At 36.4% G+C, this 19,216-nt stretch overlaps 1 protein-coding gene across 3 annotated transcripts in view; it reads right to left on the bottom strand.

The window, feature by feature from the left end:
• The window catches only part of TOX2 (TOX high mobility group box family member 2), a 259,168-nt gene that overhangs the window by 48,129 nt on the left and 191,823 nt on the right, over positions 1-19,216 (bottom strand). For 2 of the 3 annotated variants that reach the window (XM_063297234.1, XM_063297235.1), the window contains one exon: positions 5,974-6,213. The exons of the other annotated variant lie outside the window; for it this stretch is intronic. In XM_063297234.1, coding sequence (XP_063153304.1) covers positions 5,974-6,213 — 240 coding nt within the window. The remainder of the gene's footprint in view (positions 1-5,973; positions 6,214-19,216) is intronic. 3 annotated transcript variants of the gene reach the window in all.

A 19,216-nucleotide genomic window follows, 5' to 3' on the forward strand; every position in this document is an offset into this window, starting at 1 on the left:
TTGAGAGTACTTTTTTAATCATTATATGTACTGCTGCAAACAAAGAATTTTCATCTTCAACAGCCTCTTTGGAAACCCTGCTTTCCTCTCAATTTAAATGACCATAGTGTCTACATACTTAAGCTTTTTATTAACCACTGATAGCATTCAGAAAGCTGCAGAGTTAATCTCATGTAAAAGGATGATGTTCTGGTTCATGTTTTACCTAACAAATAAATTAATAAAGGCAGGAGGACTTGGAATTTCATTGCTTCCACAGTGCCAATCTCTTTCTTGGAACATCTTCCTGCAGAGTTCATAGCTAATTATGGAACATATAAAGCACAGTGATGCCACAAAATTATGAAACCCATTGTATCTGGCTCTGTGAGAACACCATTTACAGTCAAGACCCTAATCAAAGGGAAGAGGGAACCTACAGTAGTTATAGTGGTCACTTTCACTGCTATTATCAGAAAAAGCAGGTGGTAGCCCTTCATTACAGTGACCAGATGCACAAGAATATAAAATTTTGGTTTTGTGACTTAGAGATAGCTGCACTGTACTGGAAATGTGAAAGAAATAAAAAATTATCTAGGAACATGTATTCATCTTAATGATTACAAGACTTCATGCAAAGTCCCCTTGTTTTTTTTAATGCTTCCTTGCCCATATTGCCACAGGTGGCTATGAATCAGCAAAGCTATTATTTGTGCACTTTGGTTCTCTGATTATCATTCACAGGAAAGGAAAGAGTTCTATTCACATATGGATCTCTGACTTCGTAGTATTTATCCTGGAATATTTACTTATTAGTTAGGTTTATATCCCTCATTTCATCCCCAAAATCAAGGTGGTACACAAAACACCACCTCCTTCAATTTCCCCCCACAAGAAACTGGTAGGGTATTTTGGGCTGACAAGGATTGACTGGCCCATCAACCAGTGGGCTTTCATGGCTGAAAGTAGACTTGACTGTCAGTCCTAGTCCACCAACTCAGCCACTGTACTATAGTGGCTTTCAGTTGTATAGAGCACATTGCCTTTAGATACGAAAGGGTAATTTAAGCAATGTATGCAAAATGTCAGAATCAAACTAGTAAGACAAAGCAGAGCTTTATAAGGTAGATTCTGCAGACAGTGGCTTGGCTTACACAAAAGTGATGTGGTCTGTCTGTGCTTTCTGTGATATGCGAACACACCCACAACTTAGGGTTATGAGCAAATAAGGATACGATAGCTTGTGTCAACAAAGCATAGTTAATAAAACCTGACTTAGTGTTACATATGAATTCTGCCAGTGAACTCCACTATATACACAATTAGCCAGTACCAATTGGCTGTAGCAAAAGAAGAGATAAACCAAAGTTTACCAGCTATGTTGAGAGAACTTGGGGCTGTTTTTCTACTTGAATTTTTTTCTATTCCAGCTCATCATGATAATAATAGCTCTTATTGTGACTAGCTGGAACAAATCATGTTTCTTCCTCTTCCATCCTCATCCCATTTTTCTTTTTTACTATGCCCTTTAAAGTACAGGTCTATGGACAGGAATTTTCTTGTTTTTATTGATCTTACATAAATTGTTCTGGCTATCTTTTCACCAGAAGAGTGGGATAAATAGACTATATATGAATATATAACTCATAATAATAACAAATCTAAAGATCAAAAGGAATTTATATTATTTCTAGAGAAACAGGTTAGTATTCCTGCAATGTAGGGCAGGTGTCAACTCTTAAGTGCCTTTTTGCAATTTTTTTCAACTCAAGAGTCCTTGTCAGATTTTTAGTTTTGATTATATGAAAGGGCTGTGAGAATGAATAAGATTAATTCTACCCTTTTGATGATTTCCTGCACACTGGAAGTACTTCTAACTGACATACACTGAGAGTAAGGAGGATGACCTTGATGGAGATATGCAGGAACCATTATCTAGGCAAAAGGGGCTGAAGCATTTTTGAAGTAAAGAATGAGAAAACACTCAGAAGTGGCTCAGGCAGATGCTCCCTAATTCATTGAACGATAAGGAGGAAGAGGAGGAGGTACAGCACAATCAGATTTGCAAGATTCTATTATTATAGCCAATCTCAATTTTTTGTAGCCTTCCTGTGAAGCTGACTTCCTTGTCTGATCTACCTCGTCTAGGTGACACATATAATCAGCTTTATATGAAAGCTTTCCAATGTGGGTTAGGGACTCTGGCCAATTAAGGATCAATCCCATAGTTATTTCCCTAAGGGCCACTGAGTTGGGTGTGACTCCCATTAAACATAACTCCTCATAATCACATGGACAAATACTTGCCATGTTGACCTGACCTGACCTAGTAACAACAGTTCTGTTCAAGTTCTGTGAACCTGTCCACCCACCTTATCTGTTGTCTTCTCCTCTCAACCTTCTCAAACACAGTTGTTGGGGTTTTTTTCCTTTCTAATCTATCATCCACTTATACCACATGCCCAAAGTATGTGAGTTTCTAACTGCTGTTTATTACCTTAAGGAAGCAGTTCAGGAGTGATTGATTCTTCCTGAAGTCCAGGGTACTCTTAGTAACCATCTCCAAATCCATAATTCAAACAGGTCTATCTTTTTTCTCTTATTCTTTCTCAATGATCAATGTTCACAGCCATACATTATCATGGAAAAAAACATTACTTTCACTATTTGATTTTTTGTTGTCATAGAAATATCCTTATCCTTCATTATCTTATGTAAGATATGTTACTACTTTTCTCCCTTGGAATATCCTCTTTACTATTGTAGCGTGCTGTCTTTATATATTCTTGAGGCCATAGTCATATCATAAATTATTTGATATTATTTATGCTTTTATTGAATTTTAAATTGTTTTATTGTGAACCGCCCAGGGACCCCCATGTGGGTGAGATGGGTGGTGATAAAAATATGATAGATAGGTAGATAGATAGATAGATAGATAGATCTCATCCTCATTTACATTTAAACAGACTCTATGCTGGATTTGGAGTACTGCTGGCATATGGTTATTTTCAAGGAGATAAAGCAAAACTAGCAATTCCTGCAGTCCCTTCACCTACTCATAAATGGAAGGTTAATGTTAGCCACTGAAATCTTTGCTCTGAAGATGCTCAAGCTATAGTATTTGAGTAATCAGAACTATATGTGGTTAGTATCAGCTGCTCTTTTCAATGAATAACTACGTAATACTAATGGATATGATCTAATTAAAGTTATGCAGTTACATTCCATAAATTACAACTGAAATTAAAGGGAATGTTGAGGCTGATGTAACATATTATGCAAGTCAGAATTTGGCAACTTCTGCTTTTAGAACAAAGTATATACACATAAATACCCTTCCACTATTTCCTTTATGATAAGTAACATTATCCAAAATGTAGAAAAGGAGTAAAAAATAAGTAAACCAAAGAAACAAAGAAGGAAAAAAAAAGCAAATATACGTAAATCTAGTTTACACAAACACTGTTCATTTTACATGTCCACACACTTCTGTGACAATTTTTAGCGTAATTATTTTCATTCTGTCCCAGGCAGCTTCCAAATTCTCTTTCCTTATGTCCATTGTCCATTCATTCTCTTATGAAATTAATCTATTTTCCAATACTTTTTAAAGCAGGTCTCAGATTTTCTCTTCCTGCAGCCACTCTACTTTCTTTCACTTCCTTCCTTTTCTTCCCTATCCCCTGTTTTACCAAGACCCACTCTTGACATTATATTAACAAAAATCTCTTCCACAGAGCTTCTCATCACACTTGTTTCTTTAATTAGTCCTTCAAGTGTTTATCATAAACAATCAAATCAAACATACTTTTAGATTTATATTTCCCTTTTTCATGTGTACATATGAACAGAGAGATGCTTAAACCATGCATATTTTTTTAAAAAAAATTCTAAGCAAATACACACCAAATAGTCACAATTCTCATTTATTCCTGGGTTTCTGAATGGCCAATTATTTTTCTGTATTCTTTTGCCTCATTCCCAACCACCTATTCACGTCACCTAACAAAGCACATTTTTCCCCTGAAACACATTCATTCAGGATGTTGCGTAATTTTTCCTAAAATTGATCCCTGCTTCTTCCATTTTCCTCATTAATTGGTTGTATAACATGCAACCATCACAAACCTATGAATTCCTATTTTCATATACATCCACAACAGTCTACAGAACACCAGTTCATGTTGTCTGACTTACAGTTTAGCTTTTCAAGTAAAACCTAAACCTTCCCTTCTCTTATTCATTAGTTTTCCTCCACAACATCAGACCAACATCATTCAATCTATTACAGTTTTCCCCTTTGTCTTATTTTCTGACACGTAACATGGTTATTTTCTTTCTATTTCATTTCATTATGCTCTTTACCACTCACCACTGGTAACATTCTAGGCTGCAATTTTCCACACACCATGATCATCATCAGATGAGCCCACAGATATTAACCAGCACTGCCCATCATGTTTAATAAGGCAAAGATAAGGTAGACTAAGTTAACAGTCTTAATCGTATCATGAAACATACAGCTTTCTCTTCTAATGGTAAAGATAATACTGGCATATTTTGGTTAGTATGCAACAAACACAACCAAAGCCCAGTTTTACTCAACTATGCTCACACTTGGCATGCTATGATCATTCATAGAGAGACCATTTCAAGCCAAGATACCATTGTCATAACCCACCAACCAGGAAGTATATATAGCATACAAATATACATTCAGGACACCACTTCCTATATAGCTTAATTTCAAAATATGTTACCAAACAATCAGTTTGACTCAGACACTGAAGAGAGAGGAGAAAGAGAAGGGGTGGCAGAAATCTTGTTAAAAGAGGGATAGCAGAAAGAAAGGAATGGCCCTGCCTGCCACCAGCCCTCAGTCTATTATCTCCATCAGGATGCAGGTCTCAACACAGTTGGCCCACGATTATTTTCTGGCTGAGACAGGAAAATAACTGATCATTTGAAGAAGGAAGATTCACCTCCCTCTCTCATGTTCCCCTTCCTTGGAAGCAGGAGGTCTGTCAGTCAAGTTCTCATGGCCATCTGGCTGTCATCTGGCATGAGCTGCATGAGGAGATTCTCCAACTGATGAAACATGAAATGGCTGCCTCTCTTCCACAGATTCTTTATCCTTTAAAATATGCTGTAGCCACTCTACTAAGACTTGCATTTTTACAAAAAGGATAGGGAATATGTATATTTATTTAGCAAGACTTCTTTCAGAATCATCCAATATGACAACGCATTTCTTCATACAAATTGCTGCTATGTTAACGTACACACATTCCTTAGATCTGCTCAGTACAGCAACATATTCAGCATCTATTTATCATTAACAAAGCAAAATAATAAAATTCTCCTTGTGAAGCTTAACAAGTCATCTGTTTTACTAACTTATAATTTATTATGTTTTAAAAATCCTTCCTATCTCAGTTTAAGTATAGTGAAAACGTTTTCTGTTATTTCATTCTGATGATGTTGTGGCAAGTGATTCAATTAAAATCCCAGCTGAATATCCATGCTTTCCTATTTTCACTCTCCAAATATGAGAATTTGGCCTCTACAGAAAACATTTTCAACTGGTAGAATTGAATCTGTGTGTGCAGTAAACCATATTTTTACTGTCACAATCTTAACCTGGAAGGACAGTACAAAATAATATACTTAGCACTTTCCACAAGATAGAAAATATTTAGGAAGAAAAAACTCTTTCAGAATTTGCTGCCCTAATTGTTCTATTCATTATATGCATCAGTATAGCACTTCTATGCTTGATATAATTTGTAAGCCTTCCAATTCTTTTGCTAAGAAATGTTCTTTTCAGATGGTCTGGGTCAAAAAAAAAAGTTTCTCTCTCTCTTGGTGTGTCTCTCCCTCTTGAAAAAACCAAATTGCTTTGCTCTAGGTGCTGTTCATTATTTCTGCCATTGTAGGTTGCCTGCCACTGTCAAACTGTATGTCTGTCAAAACAGGCATGGCTGCACGTACCTTATAATGTGATTCTGTCTCCTCTTCCTGAGTAGAACTGGAGGGAGATGGTGTAGCAGATTTGCTTCCAGGGGGTGATGGGGAACCATGGGTAACACCGCTCCTCAAACCCATCTGAGAAATCAGTTGTGACTGGCTGAGGGCACTCATGTGACCGGTTAACATCCCTGGTCGATTGATCAGGGGAACTTGATGGTTGGACTCATAGGACGTAGCGTCTGAGTGGACCATCTCCTGGATCTGAGTTAGGAGAATATTACTTTTTAATTAATTTGTATTTATTATCTTATCAAAAGTATATGATGATGCAGGCTGGGCATGGTTGTTATCAGGGTATCAATCACCCTTGGAAAAAAGCTAAAGTTCAATGCTGGGAAAAACGTACCCCTAATTTGTTATGCAACTGTTTTCATCATATGAAACACTTCTACGTTAGTCTGTAGGTTGAGTCATGGCAACTGGATTTTTTTCTTTTTGGTAGAAACATTTCGCTGAAGACTGAAGAAGCTGCTTGGACAAGCAGCAAAACGTTTCTACCAAAAAGAAAGAAATCCAGTTGCCATGACTCAGCCTACAGACAATTCCACCTGGATGACTAAGAATCTTCATCAACACTTCTATGTTAGCTTTATTTTTAGTTTGCGGAACATTCAGCAGTGTATTTTTAGATAAAATTGTACTATATTTTTAATATTAATATATTGGTGAGGATTTTCTCATGTGGTAACACTCCCCTACAGGTAATCCTTGGCAAACTAAGGTATCCCTTGGATTCAAACAGCAGAGCTGTTATAATGGGCTAACACTATAATCCTATCTAATCTGACATTAGTCAGCAGTATTAGCAGTTTTTTTGAATTGGGTCATGCAGTATTCTGACTCCCAGATATCAGAGTTTGGAAGTGGGGAGGCATGGCTGCAAAATGCAACGGACTTACCAGTTGGGCTTTTCTTTTTAAAATAGAGTCACACAGATTTTTTGCTTATTGTATTGTATTTTTCAGTAAGATAGCCACATTTTCATGATTAACAAAGAAAGTCATAACATGTTATCATATGATGGAAACAACAATGCAGAGATCAATTCTTGAATAATTAGCCAAATATGAAGAGACGGAAACTACAAATCTGGGTCCAAAGGAATCTAAAAATTCTATATTAATAGTTATAAAAGTTGACACAGTAGAACAAAGATTTTTTTTTCAATTCAGTGTTCCTAAAATAATGTTGCTAAAATTTGAAAAATAATAGTTTTTCATATGTGAAACTAGCTGGAAACCTGAAAACAAAAAATGAGCAGAGGTTGGAAAGAGCAGATAGAAGAAAATAAAAGATTCTCTTTACAGAACGGGATTTCTTATACAATTCTTGATTAAAATATTTAAAGTATTTTTTTAATGGAAGATAAAATCCACTAATACCAATTTAAAAAAACCAGATTAACTTCATACACATATTTATTAGTGAAATGAAGTATTCGAATCTGCATTGAAGAACTTTTAAAAAAAAATCATGTTCTTTTCCAAATTTGGAATGTTGAGCTTACATGGAGAAAATATCAATTGATGCAAATACAACTGCAATATTTAATATTTAATATTTAAACTGGAACATACTTCCTTTAATGGAATGCTGGTGACAAAGACCATCAAGCTCACTAGTTTTCAAATTGCTGGAGGCCAAAAGGTTTGAAGTTAGTACTTAAAAAAAACAACTGGTAGAGTTTGTATCAGATAGGAGAAAAATAAAGTTAGATCTACCATTATGCTTCAGGCAGTCTGAAGCTGGCTGATTTGGGAATGTGTCTGCTCTATATTCAGAGTACTGTATTGCTGGTTTCCCTGGATTTTTGTAGTAAACTCTGCTGTCCTAATCTAATCTCTCCACATGCATTCAATTCCTGGTGACTGCCTTCTCCTTCATTGTATCTCCTTACTGTCATGCAAGCAATTTATCACTTTCTTATAACTCAATATTCTCCATCCCAGCTCCCTCCAGGTGTATTGGGACTGTAATTTCCAGAATTCCAGGTGAGTATGGACAAAAGCTTGGAATTTTGGTAATAGCAGTACCAGCAGATCTGAAGGGTGGCCAGGCTGGAAAAGGTCACTTTATCTTTCCTGCATTCTAACAATCATTGTTTTCCCTTTGCTTTTTTTTTTTTTAAAAAAAAAACCCTCTCAAACTACTCGTTTCTCCACTTACTAACCATTTTCCTTTTATATTTTGACATGATGCTTTTTGTTGCTGTTTATAGTTTTCAATCTCAAGGTTCTCTCTGGGATCTCTGAAATATGACATCAGTTTTCTTGGTTCATACTGTTCTCAAATCATTGATAGCTGACTCATTGCCAAGTTCAAAAATCTCTGTCCTTGTCATCTTTGATCATTCTGTTTTGACTGAAATCGCTGACAAATCTTTTATTTGACTCCCTTCTTTCCCAAGTTTCTATGATTTTGTTTTAGTAGGTTTTCTTACTGTTAATTTAACCCCTCATTTAAAATTTCTACAGAGGAAACTTCTTCGTCTGCTTTTCCTTTTTCTGTTGGAAGGTCACTGAGGAATCTTTTCTAAATGGATTGATCTTGGATGTGTTCACCAAATCCCATGGCTTTCAGTATTAAAATATTAAAAAGACACTGATAAGATACTAAGGAAAGAGTACATTTGAAGAAGAGTACTGAAGTCTTTGGATTCTAGCAATTTTCTCCAGAACAGTTGCTTCTGACCAGTCTTTCTTTCCATTACCTGATATTTCTCACATCTGATCATTACTGAAAAATGCAACATGTCCACAACCAAATTTATCACCTTTCTTCACAAATCCCCATCTCCACTGGTGAACAGTATTGCCATCCATCCATTTCAATCTTCATGGATACTTAGCTATACATATGACATTCTCCCTCTTTTGCTCTGCCACTTTGCACTTTATTTTTATTTAGTCTTTATTATTTCCCTCTAATTACTGCAACCAATTGCTCTCTGGACTTTTAAGGTAGCATCTTGACTATCTTCCTACGCAAAATCATTGATCATTCTCCCTGTTTTCCAGATTCAGCATAAACTTACCTCTGAAGTCCACCAAGAAACTCCTATAATTTTCTGCTCTTATATATCCCTTATGATATCTTTAGTACCTTAACACTCTCTCGTTTTTTGTTCTGAACCCTTATGTATGGAGCTGCCATCCAAAAAACCTTCAATTCTGTTTGTTTTCATTCACTATTGCACTTCAAGTCCATAGTCAAAGCAATTATAACCAAGGTCATATTGTGTGCATTATTACTATCAGGTTTCTTTTTCCATCATATTTTACTATGCTTATCATTATGCTTTACTGTTCCTCATAGCAAACTTACTTTGGCTTCCTCTGAACTTTCTAATATTCTAAGAACTGAAACAGAATTGGAAAACTGAAGGAAAATATTTAATTTTATTGTACTCTTTTGAGATAGGAACCTAGAACTTTGTTGTATCATAAACTTTTCACAAGGCTACTCTTCACCTGTATCTATATCTATATGTCTGCTACATGGGTTAAATTTACGTATGCAGCATTATTCCAGATATGGATAGAATCTTCACATTCAGAGACAATTTACTCTTAAAGGCCAGATACAAGGGATAGACCAAGATCCTTTCAACAGAAAGGATAGATGTGTAGATCTCAGGAAGCTGAGCCAGTTAATTATTGGTTTGATTTCTGACCAAATGAAGCACTATAAAGACAGTGTTGCAGAGATTTCTCTAGAGCTCTTTCTCTGGAGCTCAGGTGGTGTCCAGCCTCTTCCTGCCTTCCTGCTCCTTTAGTCAAGATGCTGTGGAGCCACCCATCCTTCCTGGTTGTTCCCAAGGCTGACTGCTATTTTTTGCATCTGTTTTTCCTCATGGTAAAAAGCAAATGTGTCAAAGGAAGAACAAGGGCAGGGCATTATCCATGAGCCATTCTTATGCAGTCTTACTGGCTAGTGAAAATATCACTTCTGGCTAAAGGGGAGGATGGGACATAAAAGAAAGGGCAGTAGCACAGTGGTGCAAAATGGCTGCAGAGGTTTTGAGGGGGGAGTCCAGTGTGGCTTTGTAGAAGGGTCCAGATATTCAAATTGTCACTATCTTTTCATTGGGGCCATTTAGTCATCCACTCTCAGTGCTGAGTTAGTAGAATATCAGACCTAAATTGGATAATAATTCTTCTTCTTATATTTTATATAAGGAGTACCCTTTCCCCTGAGATTCAGCCCTCCTAGCCTTCCTAAAAGTCTTGGAGACCTAGCTTTTCTCACAAGCATTGGGGTGGTATGTGGCTGGAGCCCAGTAAAGGTAGTTGTTGAATGTGAGGGTGTGTTACTTTTGGGAGTGCCAGGAATTTTTATGCTGGTTTTTATATTAAGCTGACCAGGGTTATACTATATAAGATGGACAGCTATGTAATTTTTTTAAATCAATCAATCAATCAATAAATGAAAATGTGGCATTCTCAGTCTTGTTGATAACTATGGACTAGGAGAGATATTGAAAGACCCAGCAAAAAGTGAGGGATCTTTGGACAAGTTTAAATGAAATAGCCAATTGAAAGGAGTCATAAGTATCTTTCTCCTCTGGAAGAATACAAAACCATATCACAGTTTTAACTAAAGTTAATGCAAATCTATAATAGTGTATTCGGTAAGCAGAGTGAGTTATTTCTGAGATGTCCAAAAAACAAAATGTGGCCCCCAACAAGGCCCGCAATGTTAGTTTTTCTTCATAGGAGACAAAGTGCTCAGGAGTAGTGGCTTGTCACTTTCATTCTGCCTATAACTGCTAACATTAAAAAGAATGGAAAAGAAAGACTTGTTAATAAAAAGGCAAGAGCACTGAGATACAACTGCTCCTTCACTTGTTTTGGAAATAAAATTAATCCAGATACTTAGGTACTGTCAATTGAGACACAGCAGAAATCAGCAGGAGAGAAATCAAACACTGTCTTAAGCTTTTTCCAGATCCTCCCCTCCCACTTTTTATATTAATCTGATTAATGTTAACATGAGTTTAAAGACTCATGGCTTTATTTATTAACAATTTTCGTTTCCAATAAGCCCACTGAGGTGCAATCTCTCATTAGCAGGGGACTCCTGCCAACTCCATTAGCAGCTCATAAAGTAAGAAATGTAGGGAAGAGCTGGAAGGGCTCTGTAGGCTTCAGCAGAAATAAATCCAAATGCAGAAGCAGATTTACTGCTACAGGTCGGGAATCAAGAGCTTTTCTACAACATTAGACAGCATGTAGGGCTCAGATGTTCAAAAGACACTTGGGGGGAGCTTAAGAGTGGGGAGCTGGCATGATTTTGTAAGAGCTGCTCTTGTCAGTTCTGTTAAATAAATAAGAGAATTCAATTTACTTTTTAAAGTGTGTCATATTTCCTATCCATTTCTATTTGTCCTCCAAGGAGCCGAATATAGCATTCTGTAGTTGAACGACAAGCAGGCTTGTTTTAAAAGACTTGTTCACACGAATCCATTCACATGACTTAATGATGGCAACATGAGTTGATGACTTTAATGTGTGAATGAACAACTACAGAGAACTTTAATACCAACTCAAATTACTTCAGAAACAATGCTTGTTGCTAAACTAGTTTCTAGATTAAGGTCCCAACAGAGAATTATACATACTTATATGATACATGCCCAATTCCACACAATCAGCTGTTTGTATCTGGAGCCTCTCATGCAGCTCTGGCAAGAAAGATCAGGAAACAAGGGAAGTTTTCTGGATTACTTGAAGGGATAAGCATTTGTTTCTGATTTAATAAATTCAGCAGAAACTGCTTAAGCCCCTGGATAATTAACAGTTCCTTCTCCTCCTCCTCCCCTCCCCACATCATCCTTGTTTTTCACCCATATCCTGCCTTGTTATAACTTGTTCCAGAGTATTAATGGATATTATTTGGTTGCTTTTGCATACTTCTTCTGGTTTCATGCTAAGATTTCATGTAATGCAGTAATTCAGATAGAGATTTCTATTTTTATATGTAGTCAGTTATCCCTATTCATAAAGTGCTTCAGAAAAGTATCTTCCCTCAAAGCTACAGTTTTGCTTTGGCTCTGTCTCTGTCACCCTGTGCTTGGCTGTTGATAACAGATGTTAAGTTTCTAGTCTTAAAAAAAGAGGAAAAGGACAGAAGGAACATTTGAAAAAGGACAAGTTCAAAAGTTTCAAAGAAATACAAGAGATGTTGCTGTAGGTTCATATCTCCATCTAGATGCTTGACCATATTCTCAAAGGTCAGCAAAGCCAAAGCTTCCTTTGCAGAAGACATGCTGATTGTTTCTTTTTTCTCTATGTTTTAAAATGGTTTATACCGCTGTACAAGAAGCAAAAGGAAAATGACCATATCTAGTTTTCTGGCATCCAATGGAATCCTTAAAAAAAAAGAAGCTGATATTACACTGTCTACTTTCTCTGGTAAGGAAGGTTACTTTAATGGGCTAGCACACCTTGTTCTAATACCAGGTGGAACTATAAATTTCCCAGAGCTCTTCAGACTGCATCTGTTTCATAAAGATGTTAAATGTTAAAGATGACTGGCCAGCTAGTAAGGAAAATAATGCATTCTCCTTATTTTACATTCATATTTTATAATTGTTGAAAGATATAATAATGTAAGTTGTTGAGTTTTAAACAAATCTAAAAGATCATTTCCATCTACAGTTACATTAGTCACTTGGGAAAATACTATATTAAAATATTTAAAAATTCTTATTATGGAGCCAGTAGACCACAACGCCTCCATTTATCCATTAAATATGTAATCATATTTTTTTTCTTTAAAGTGCATATTATTTATCCAGCAGAGCAGAACTAGTCCAGGAATGTAATTATGGATATGAGACCTGTGCAGAAAATTTATTATGAAAATTTGCAGAATTGAGTATGAAGTCCATCTAACCCCCATTAATATCAGTAGAAAGATTCCAGCTAACCACACTGGGCTTGGATTGGGCCCCCAATATGCTTTATCCAAAATAATAGATAGGCATTGTTATCACTACACCTTTTTATTATACTTCAGCATCAGACTATGATTAAGCTACCACCATCATGTGCTACAGATGACAAAGTATAGTTAATAATTAAGTGGAAACTGCATACACACACACACATACAAACACATGTTTACAAGATAAATCAGCATTAAAATGGTAAGGGCCCTTTCTTCTAGATCAGTGGTTCTTAAACATTTTGGTCTCAGGACCCTTTTACATTCTTAAAAATGATTGAGGACCCCAAAGAGCTTTGGTTTATGTGGGTTATATCTAGCAATATTTACTGTATTAGAAATTAAAACTGTGAATTTTAAAAATATTTATTTATTTATCTTCATGGACTCCATGAAAAGGTCTCAGGGACCTCATGAAAAGTTCTTGGGTACCCCCAGAGGTCCCCAGACCATACTTGGAGAACCACTGTTCTAGATAGACCCAAATGAGCTCTCTGTATCAAAGAAGTTGGAAGCAATGAAATGAATGGTAATGCTGCCTGTAGCTTTTATCATTCCTGCTTCATTAACAGATATTTCCAGTTAAACGCAGCAGTCATGACCTTCTGTGGATTCCACAGAGGAGAAAAATGGGTCTGGTGAGCCCACTAAATTCAGTGCATCAGATAAGCCAGGCCCAGCACAGGCCAGAATTAGCTTTCTTTAGCCAAGGGCACTCTGCCCAGGACTTTGATCTACACTCACCAGTACAGTAACTTGGTCCATTTGGATAGTGCTACTGCTGGGTCCAAGGAGGAGAGGCTCCAAAATGCTCAGTTACAAAGGAGAATAAAGATATACTTGGGGGTGCACATAATAATTTACATGGCCTTGCAGCCAGAAAAAAGATTCGTGAAGTATCAGCTGAGAAAGAAGGAGGGCAATTCGAACCTCCAGTATAAAGTTCTACATTTAGGAGCTGCTCATTATTGGAAGCAATAATTTCCCATTCATGAGGCTTGCTAATATGGTGCCTTGAGTCTTGACTGACCTCTATGCTGTATTATTGCCTGGACCCTGACTTTTGCTTTCATCTTCTGAAACTGCAAATAGAAATTGGACTGCTTTGGCTTTGACTTCTGGACTGATGTACCAACTACTCCTCAATGTCCATGACCGGCCAAAAGTAAGATCTTTTGGAGTCACATAACAATACTTTTGCATCTTCCTAACCTCAACCCAGGACAATGCCCTAGAGTCATACCTTAAAACTCATCTGCATATTATAACAGACTTCCAGTGGCAAGCATCCTTTCAAGGATTTTTAAAAATGTTATTTCCCACCACTGGAATTTTTGTGAAAAATCTTCCAACTATCAAAACTAAAGATGTTACAGTACTTTGGAATAGCAGGAAATTTAAACCAAAAGAACCACAATATTGCCAGAACATCTCAGAATGATTTATTTCCTCAACTTGTGCAGAAGTAACAAAACAGCATAAAAGATGGCACAGATTTTCTAAGGCAATCACTAATGTCTCCTCAACACAGTCCCTCTCTTTGAAGAAACCATTCTGATCTGTCAAGCTTGATCAACCATTTTATATTTCTGCTTCCTTAGTAAATCAAGAGCTACTGCCAACTCAGATCAGCAACTCATAGGAGCAAAAACCTCAGTGTTAACAAATTAGGAAGAAATTCTGCAATATGCCTCCTGGGATTATAGCACAGTATATACAAAGACTTCCCCTAAAAAACTATTTTAATTGCTATCAGAAGGGAAAATATCTCAAAACAATTTCAAAGTGAAGATTCTCCTAACATCATAGGTATGTATGTGTTTAATCAATTTATCTTAAACAGTAATGTATCACCATAAACAAATTCCTTATTTTACATAGGACAGAAAAGATATAGTATATACATACACACACAGTTCTAGCTGCCATTCAGTTTGTTCCTGTTTCTAAGAAACTGTCACAGTATATGTAGAATGCATTGGAGAGGGGGCAAATTCTGGTGGAGTTTGAGATGTCTTGTTCAGAGTAATAGCTGTCTCACACAGGTGCCCAGCTGCTATTGTAAAATCAGTAAGCATTTAATTGAAACAAATGACTATAATAATAGTACATTATCCCTGCAGGCTCATAGCCATAACCATTTTAATTATTGAGTTAAGAGTCAAACTAATTTATTCTTTAAAGTAACAGCCACTTTTTTGGTTCAGCCACTCATCCTGTTATGAATATGAGTGAAGCAGCAGGGAAGGACCTAAAGAGGGAGCAATTTATTTCTGTAGGGGTGCATTTATCACACAGTAGAAGCTTCTTACTGTTATAGCTCTCAATCACTGGTTCAGACACAAGCCCAACTAGACCACAGTACTGAAATGCAATGTGGTACTCTCAAATCAAAGTCTGTTCCCTGCATGGCACTGAATGCTGAGCAAGAGGCAAGGCAGCTAATAATAAATTCCTACTTTAATTAATGTAGTGGTTATCACAATTTGATTTTCCCTCACAATCCTCTCATAGGATGTCTCCATGTAATGTTTTAATTGTGAAATCATACAGCTTTCCCCAGATGATATTGCCTACTACTTATAAACCTTCTGTGTTTGCTTTTAAAATTTCTATCCACAGAACATTAGCTCAGGAGGGAAGAAATAATGGAAGATCATATTTTGGTTAGGAGCCCTCCCTCTGAAATCTCCAGCACATTTCTACTTCATGTCCTATAATTTTCTACAAAGAAATGTTGCATGGCATCCCAACCCTGACAATTAAGTCTAATTCTCACTTGTAAACAAGGTGATGCTACTTTATGTTAGACACTTGCCTTATTTAAATTACTTACCATTAACACACTGAATATTTTAATAGTTAGATTCCTCTCCAAAAACCTTTGGATGCCCTTGCCACTTTCCTTATCTACTTCATTCCCACATTTCGAGGAGGAGGAGGAGGACTTCTTGTACAGAAATTGGAATGCAGTGTTTTGACCAGCTATGATCCAGTATTATGGCATGATATTACTGAGGAAAGAGTCACCCAAACACAATTAACACTTCTTTATGAAGATGAATCTCCACAGCTTCCATGTTAAAAAAGCTGTTAGAAACAGAATTAAAATGATGTTTAACAAACTGGGATTGTGTTTAATATATCAGGCTTCACCCACATTCTGGAGCCACAGAGTTAAAAAGTAGACTGCAGTATGTTTTCATTGTGGATATTTGTAAGTGGGAATACTATTCAGGATATTTGTTGCCCAGATTCTGAACAGAATCTAATTATTTCCTAGTATCTGATGTAGGAGTTTCTAAATCTGTTTTCTCTTTTTGTTCTATTAATACATGGTTTTCTTTAAAAATCCAACAAAACAAAAGTCACCAAGAGATCTGAACATTTCCCAACCTGATGCATTGGATTACAACTATCAGAAATCTCAGCCAAAGTCCACGTTGACTTACAATTCTATGAGATACAATCCAAACCATTTCAAAAGTGCTAAATTGAGGGAGGCACTGTGAACCCAGGCATGCTATAAATCTTTTCTTTCCAAAAACTTAATCCAACATTCAGAAACAAAGTAACAGCAGTAGCATCACAAATGTGACACTGCTAGGTAAGTTAATTTATTGCAAATAAGACAGTAGTCACATATATATATGTGTGTGTATGTATGTATGTATGCGTGCTTATACAATCTGCATACTGCAGAACATAGAAATATCTTTCTCTTTCATACACATACACATACACAAACACATTATCTATCTATCTATCTATCTATCTATCTATCTATCTATCTATCTATCTATCTATCTACCTACCTACCTACCTACCTACCTACCTACCTACCTACCTATACATAGATACAAATTCACCAACCCCAGAATTTAAATCTTAAACCTCTTCCTCATGCTCTTTAGGGTTAATTGATTTGGGGCTGTTCACTGAGATTTGGAGGCACCAGATTTTACCAGTTTTCACAATAGTTCTGTCTGGCCTGAGCACGTACTGGTTTCTGCCTCACCAGATGTGGGTCCTTAGAGGTAGAGACTTACCTAGGAATAGCTTGCATTGAACTAATTTTATTTATTTTAGCAATTTATCTACCACCTCAGATATTAAATTATCAGGTTCAAATTTGCTTAAGCCTGCTTAACCCTGCTCTGTTGAACAACTCACAAGCAGATCAGTTCACACAATACTCTAAGCCATAAACCACCATTTACAAGAGACTGTGCTTGGGTTCACACAAAATAGTCAAAGCCAAATAAGCCAGACTTTACCTTACTGCAATGTGTGAATCTAACCAGCACGATTATTTTTCATTAGACCTGTACAGGATGGTCTACTAACTTTTTGGTGCAACCTGAGATGTTACTGGCTGGAGCTTTATGGATTTGGATAGCTGGTAGAGAGAGGAAAAATACAAGAAAACTACTTGCATCAAATCATGGTCCAATGAAATTCTCTTTTAGTTCTTCTGAACTTTTACCTTTTTTCTACCGAGTGCTAACCATCTAGGTCAGAGACTGTTTCCATTTGTTCTTTCTGCTGAATCATTAATTAAATGTGGTATTTTACCATTGTTTTATCATGTGTTTTGCCAGTGTCATAACAAAATTCTGAACTATTGCCTTTCTTTCTTCTGAACAACACTGAGTGTATATAAAAAATCAAAGCTTAACTAAGGTTCAAACTTTGTGTCTTGATTCTTGTGGATAATCTCATTTTTGTTCTTTTATTTTTCTCTCTGAAGCAAAACATGAAGACAATAGAAGACTGAACTCAGATGATAGAATTTTGTAATAATTAAGCAGCAGATTCAGTGGGCTTTAGAGACAATCTTTTTCTCAAACAATATGTTATTCAGGAATGTTTATGACATTTGACTCGCCCATTGCCTTTTGATTTTATGCCTGCTCTATTTAAGAATCTTTTTCTGATATTATTTCCCCTCTGTGCTATGCAGCAATGTGATCATGCTCATAGTACATATCTAGAATGCAAAAATGCTTCCCCACATTTTATTGGGCTTTTTTTGACCAGTCCTATCTTCCTTGTTTCATGTCTCTTATGGCTTTGCTAGTTATTTTAGATACTGTGTTCCGGTAAACTAAAGGCCCACAAATAATGGCAGACCACTGTATTTTATTGCAGGGAATATAAAATATAATGATTTTAGAACAGAAGAGGAAAAACTAGAAAACCATCTAGGAAAAAAAATCAGCATCTAGGGAAGAGCTCTGCAAATTAGATTTAAAAGCATGAATTCTGGCCACAAAACTTGATCTAGTATTTCAAACGCAATTAAACTCATCATTGACTGGCCATACAGCAAAAATCTAAATAAATATTAAAACACAGGAATATGTTTGTGTGTATGACTGTGTGTGTATGTGAGTGGAGAGAGAGAGATACAGACACAAGAGGGTGAGGGAAGAGATTTTTCTGGTATTTTTCTGATATTTTAACAGAGCAAACTAGACTGCAATTGGCAATTCTCTCCCAAGAACTGAATGTTTGTCAGCACTGGATCTTACTAATGAGGCCACAATGGTTTCTCTACTCCTCTGCACTTGGAGATGGAAGAATTGGTAGGATATGGTATGGCCAAGCACATCAATTTATTTATTTATTTATGAAATTTTGATCACCGCCCATCTCCCCTAGACATCATTCTTCGATTTGAAGGATTCGGTTTTGCTCTTCTACTTTATAGCTGAAATGCCAAGCTAGATTGTACGAAGATTTTCCTGAAGAAACCCATCTCAAAGAAGAGGCAGAAAGGACCCATCATATTTGGTCTATCATAAATTTCATACAAGGTACTTGATCAGATGCAACTTTGCTACTAGAAATCTCCTTGAATGAAAGAGCGACAGGCACATATTATTGGAGATAGTACAAGACTATCTTCAATAATATTGGGAAGAGTTTAAAACATTACCTTAATTTGTTGGATGGAAAAAAAAAACCTGACTTCATTTTGAGTAGGACAACTATCTGTCAAAAAAGGAGGAAATGGGTTGCTAAAAAAGAGGAGACAGGGCACAACCAACTATAAGACTGTAATCAGTCTACTGTCTGCTTATTCAGTTTACTGGCCATTTGCTAGTTATTTGAATGGAGCTTCAAGGCCCTGTTCTCTTACAATCCTTTTTAAATTGGGCTTGGAGAAACCATCAAAGAACAGATTGCCCTCTGTAAAGCAGGGAAGATCAAGAGCCTTTTGAGTGGATTCCAACTTGAAACAGTTCCTTAC

The sequence above is a fragment of the Candoia aspera genome, chromosome 3 (genome assembly GCF_035149785.1).
Source record: "Candoia aspera isolate rCanAsp1 chromosome 3, rCanAsp1.hap2, whole genome shotgun sequence".
NCBI lineage: Eukaryota > Metazoa > Chordata > Lepidosauria > Squamata > Boidae > Candoia > Candoia aspera.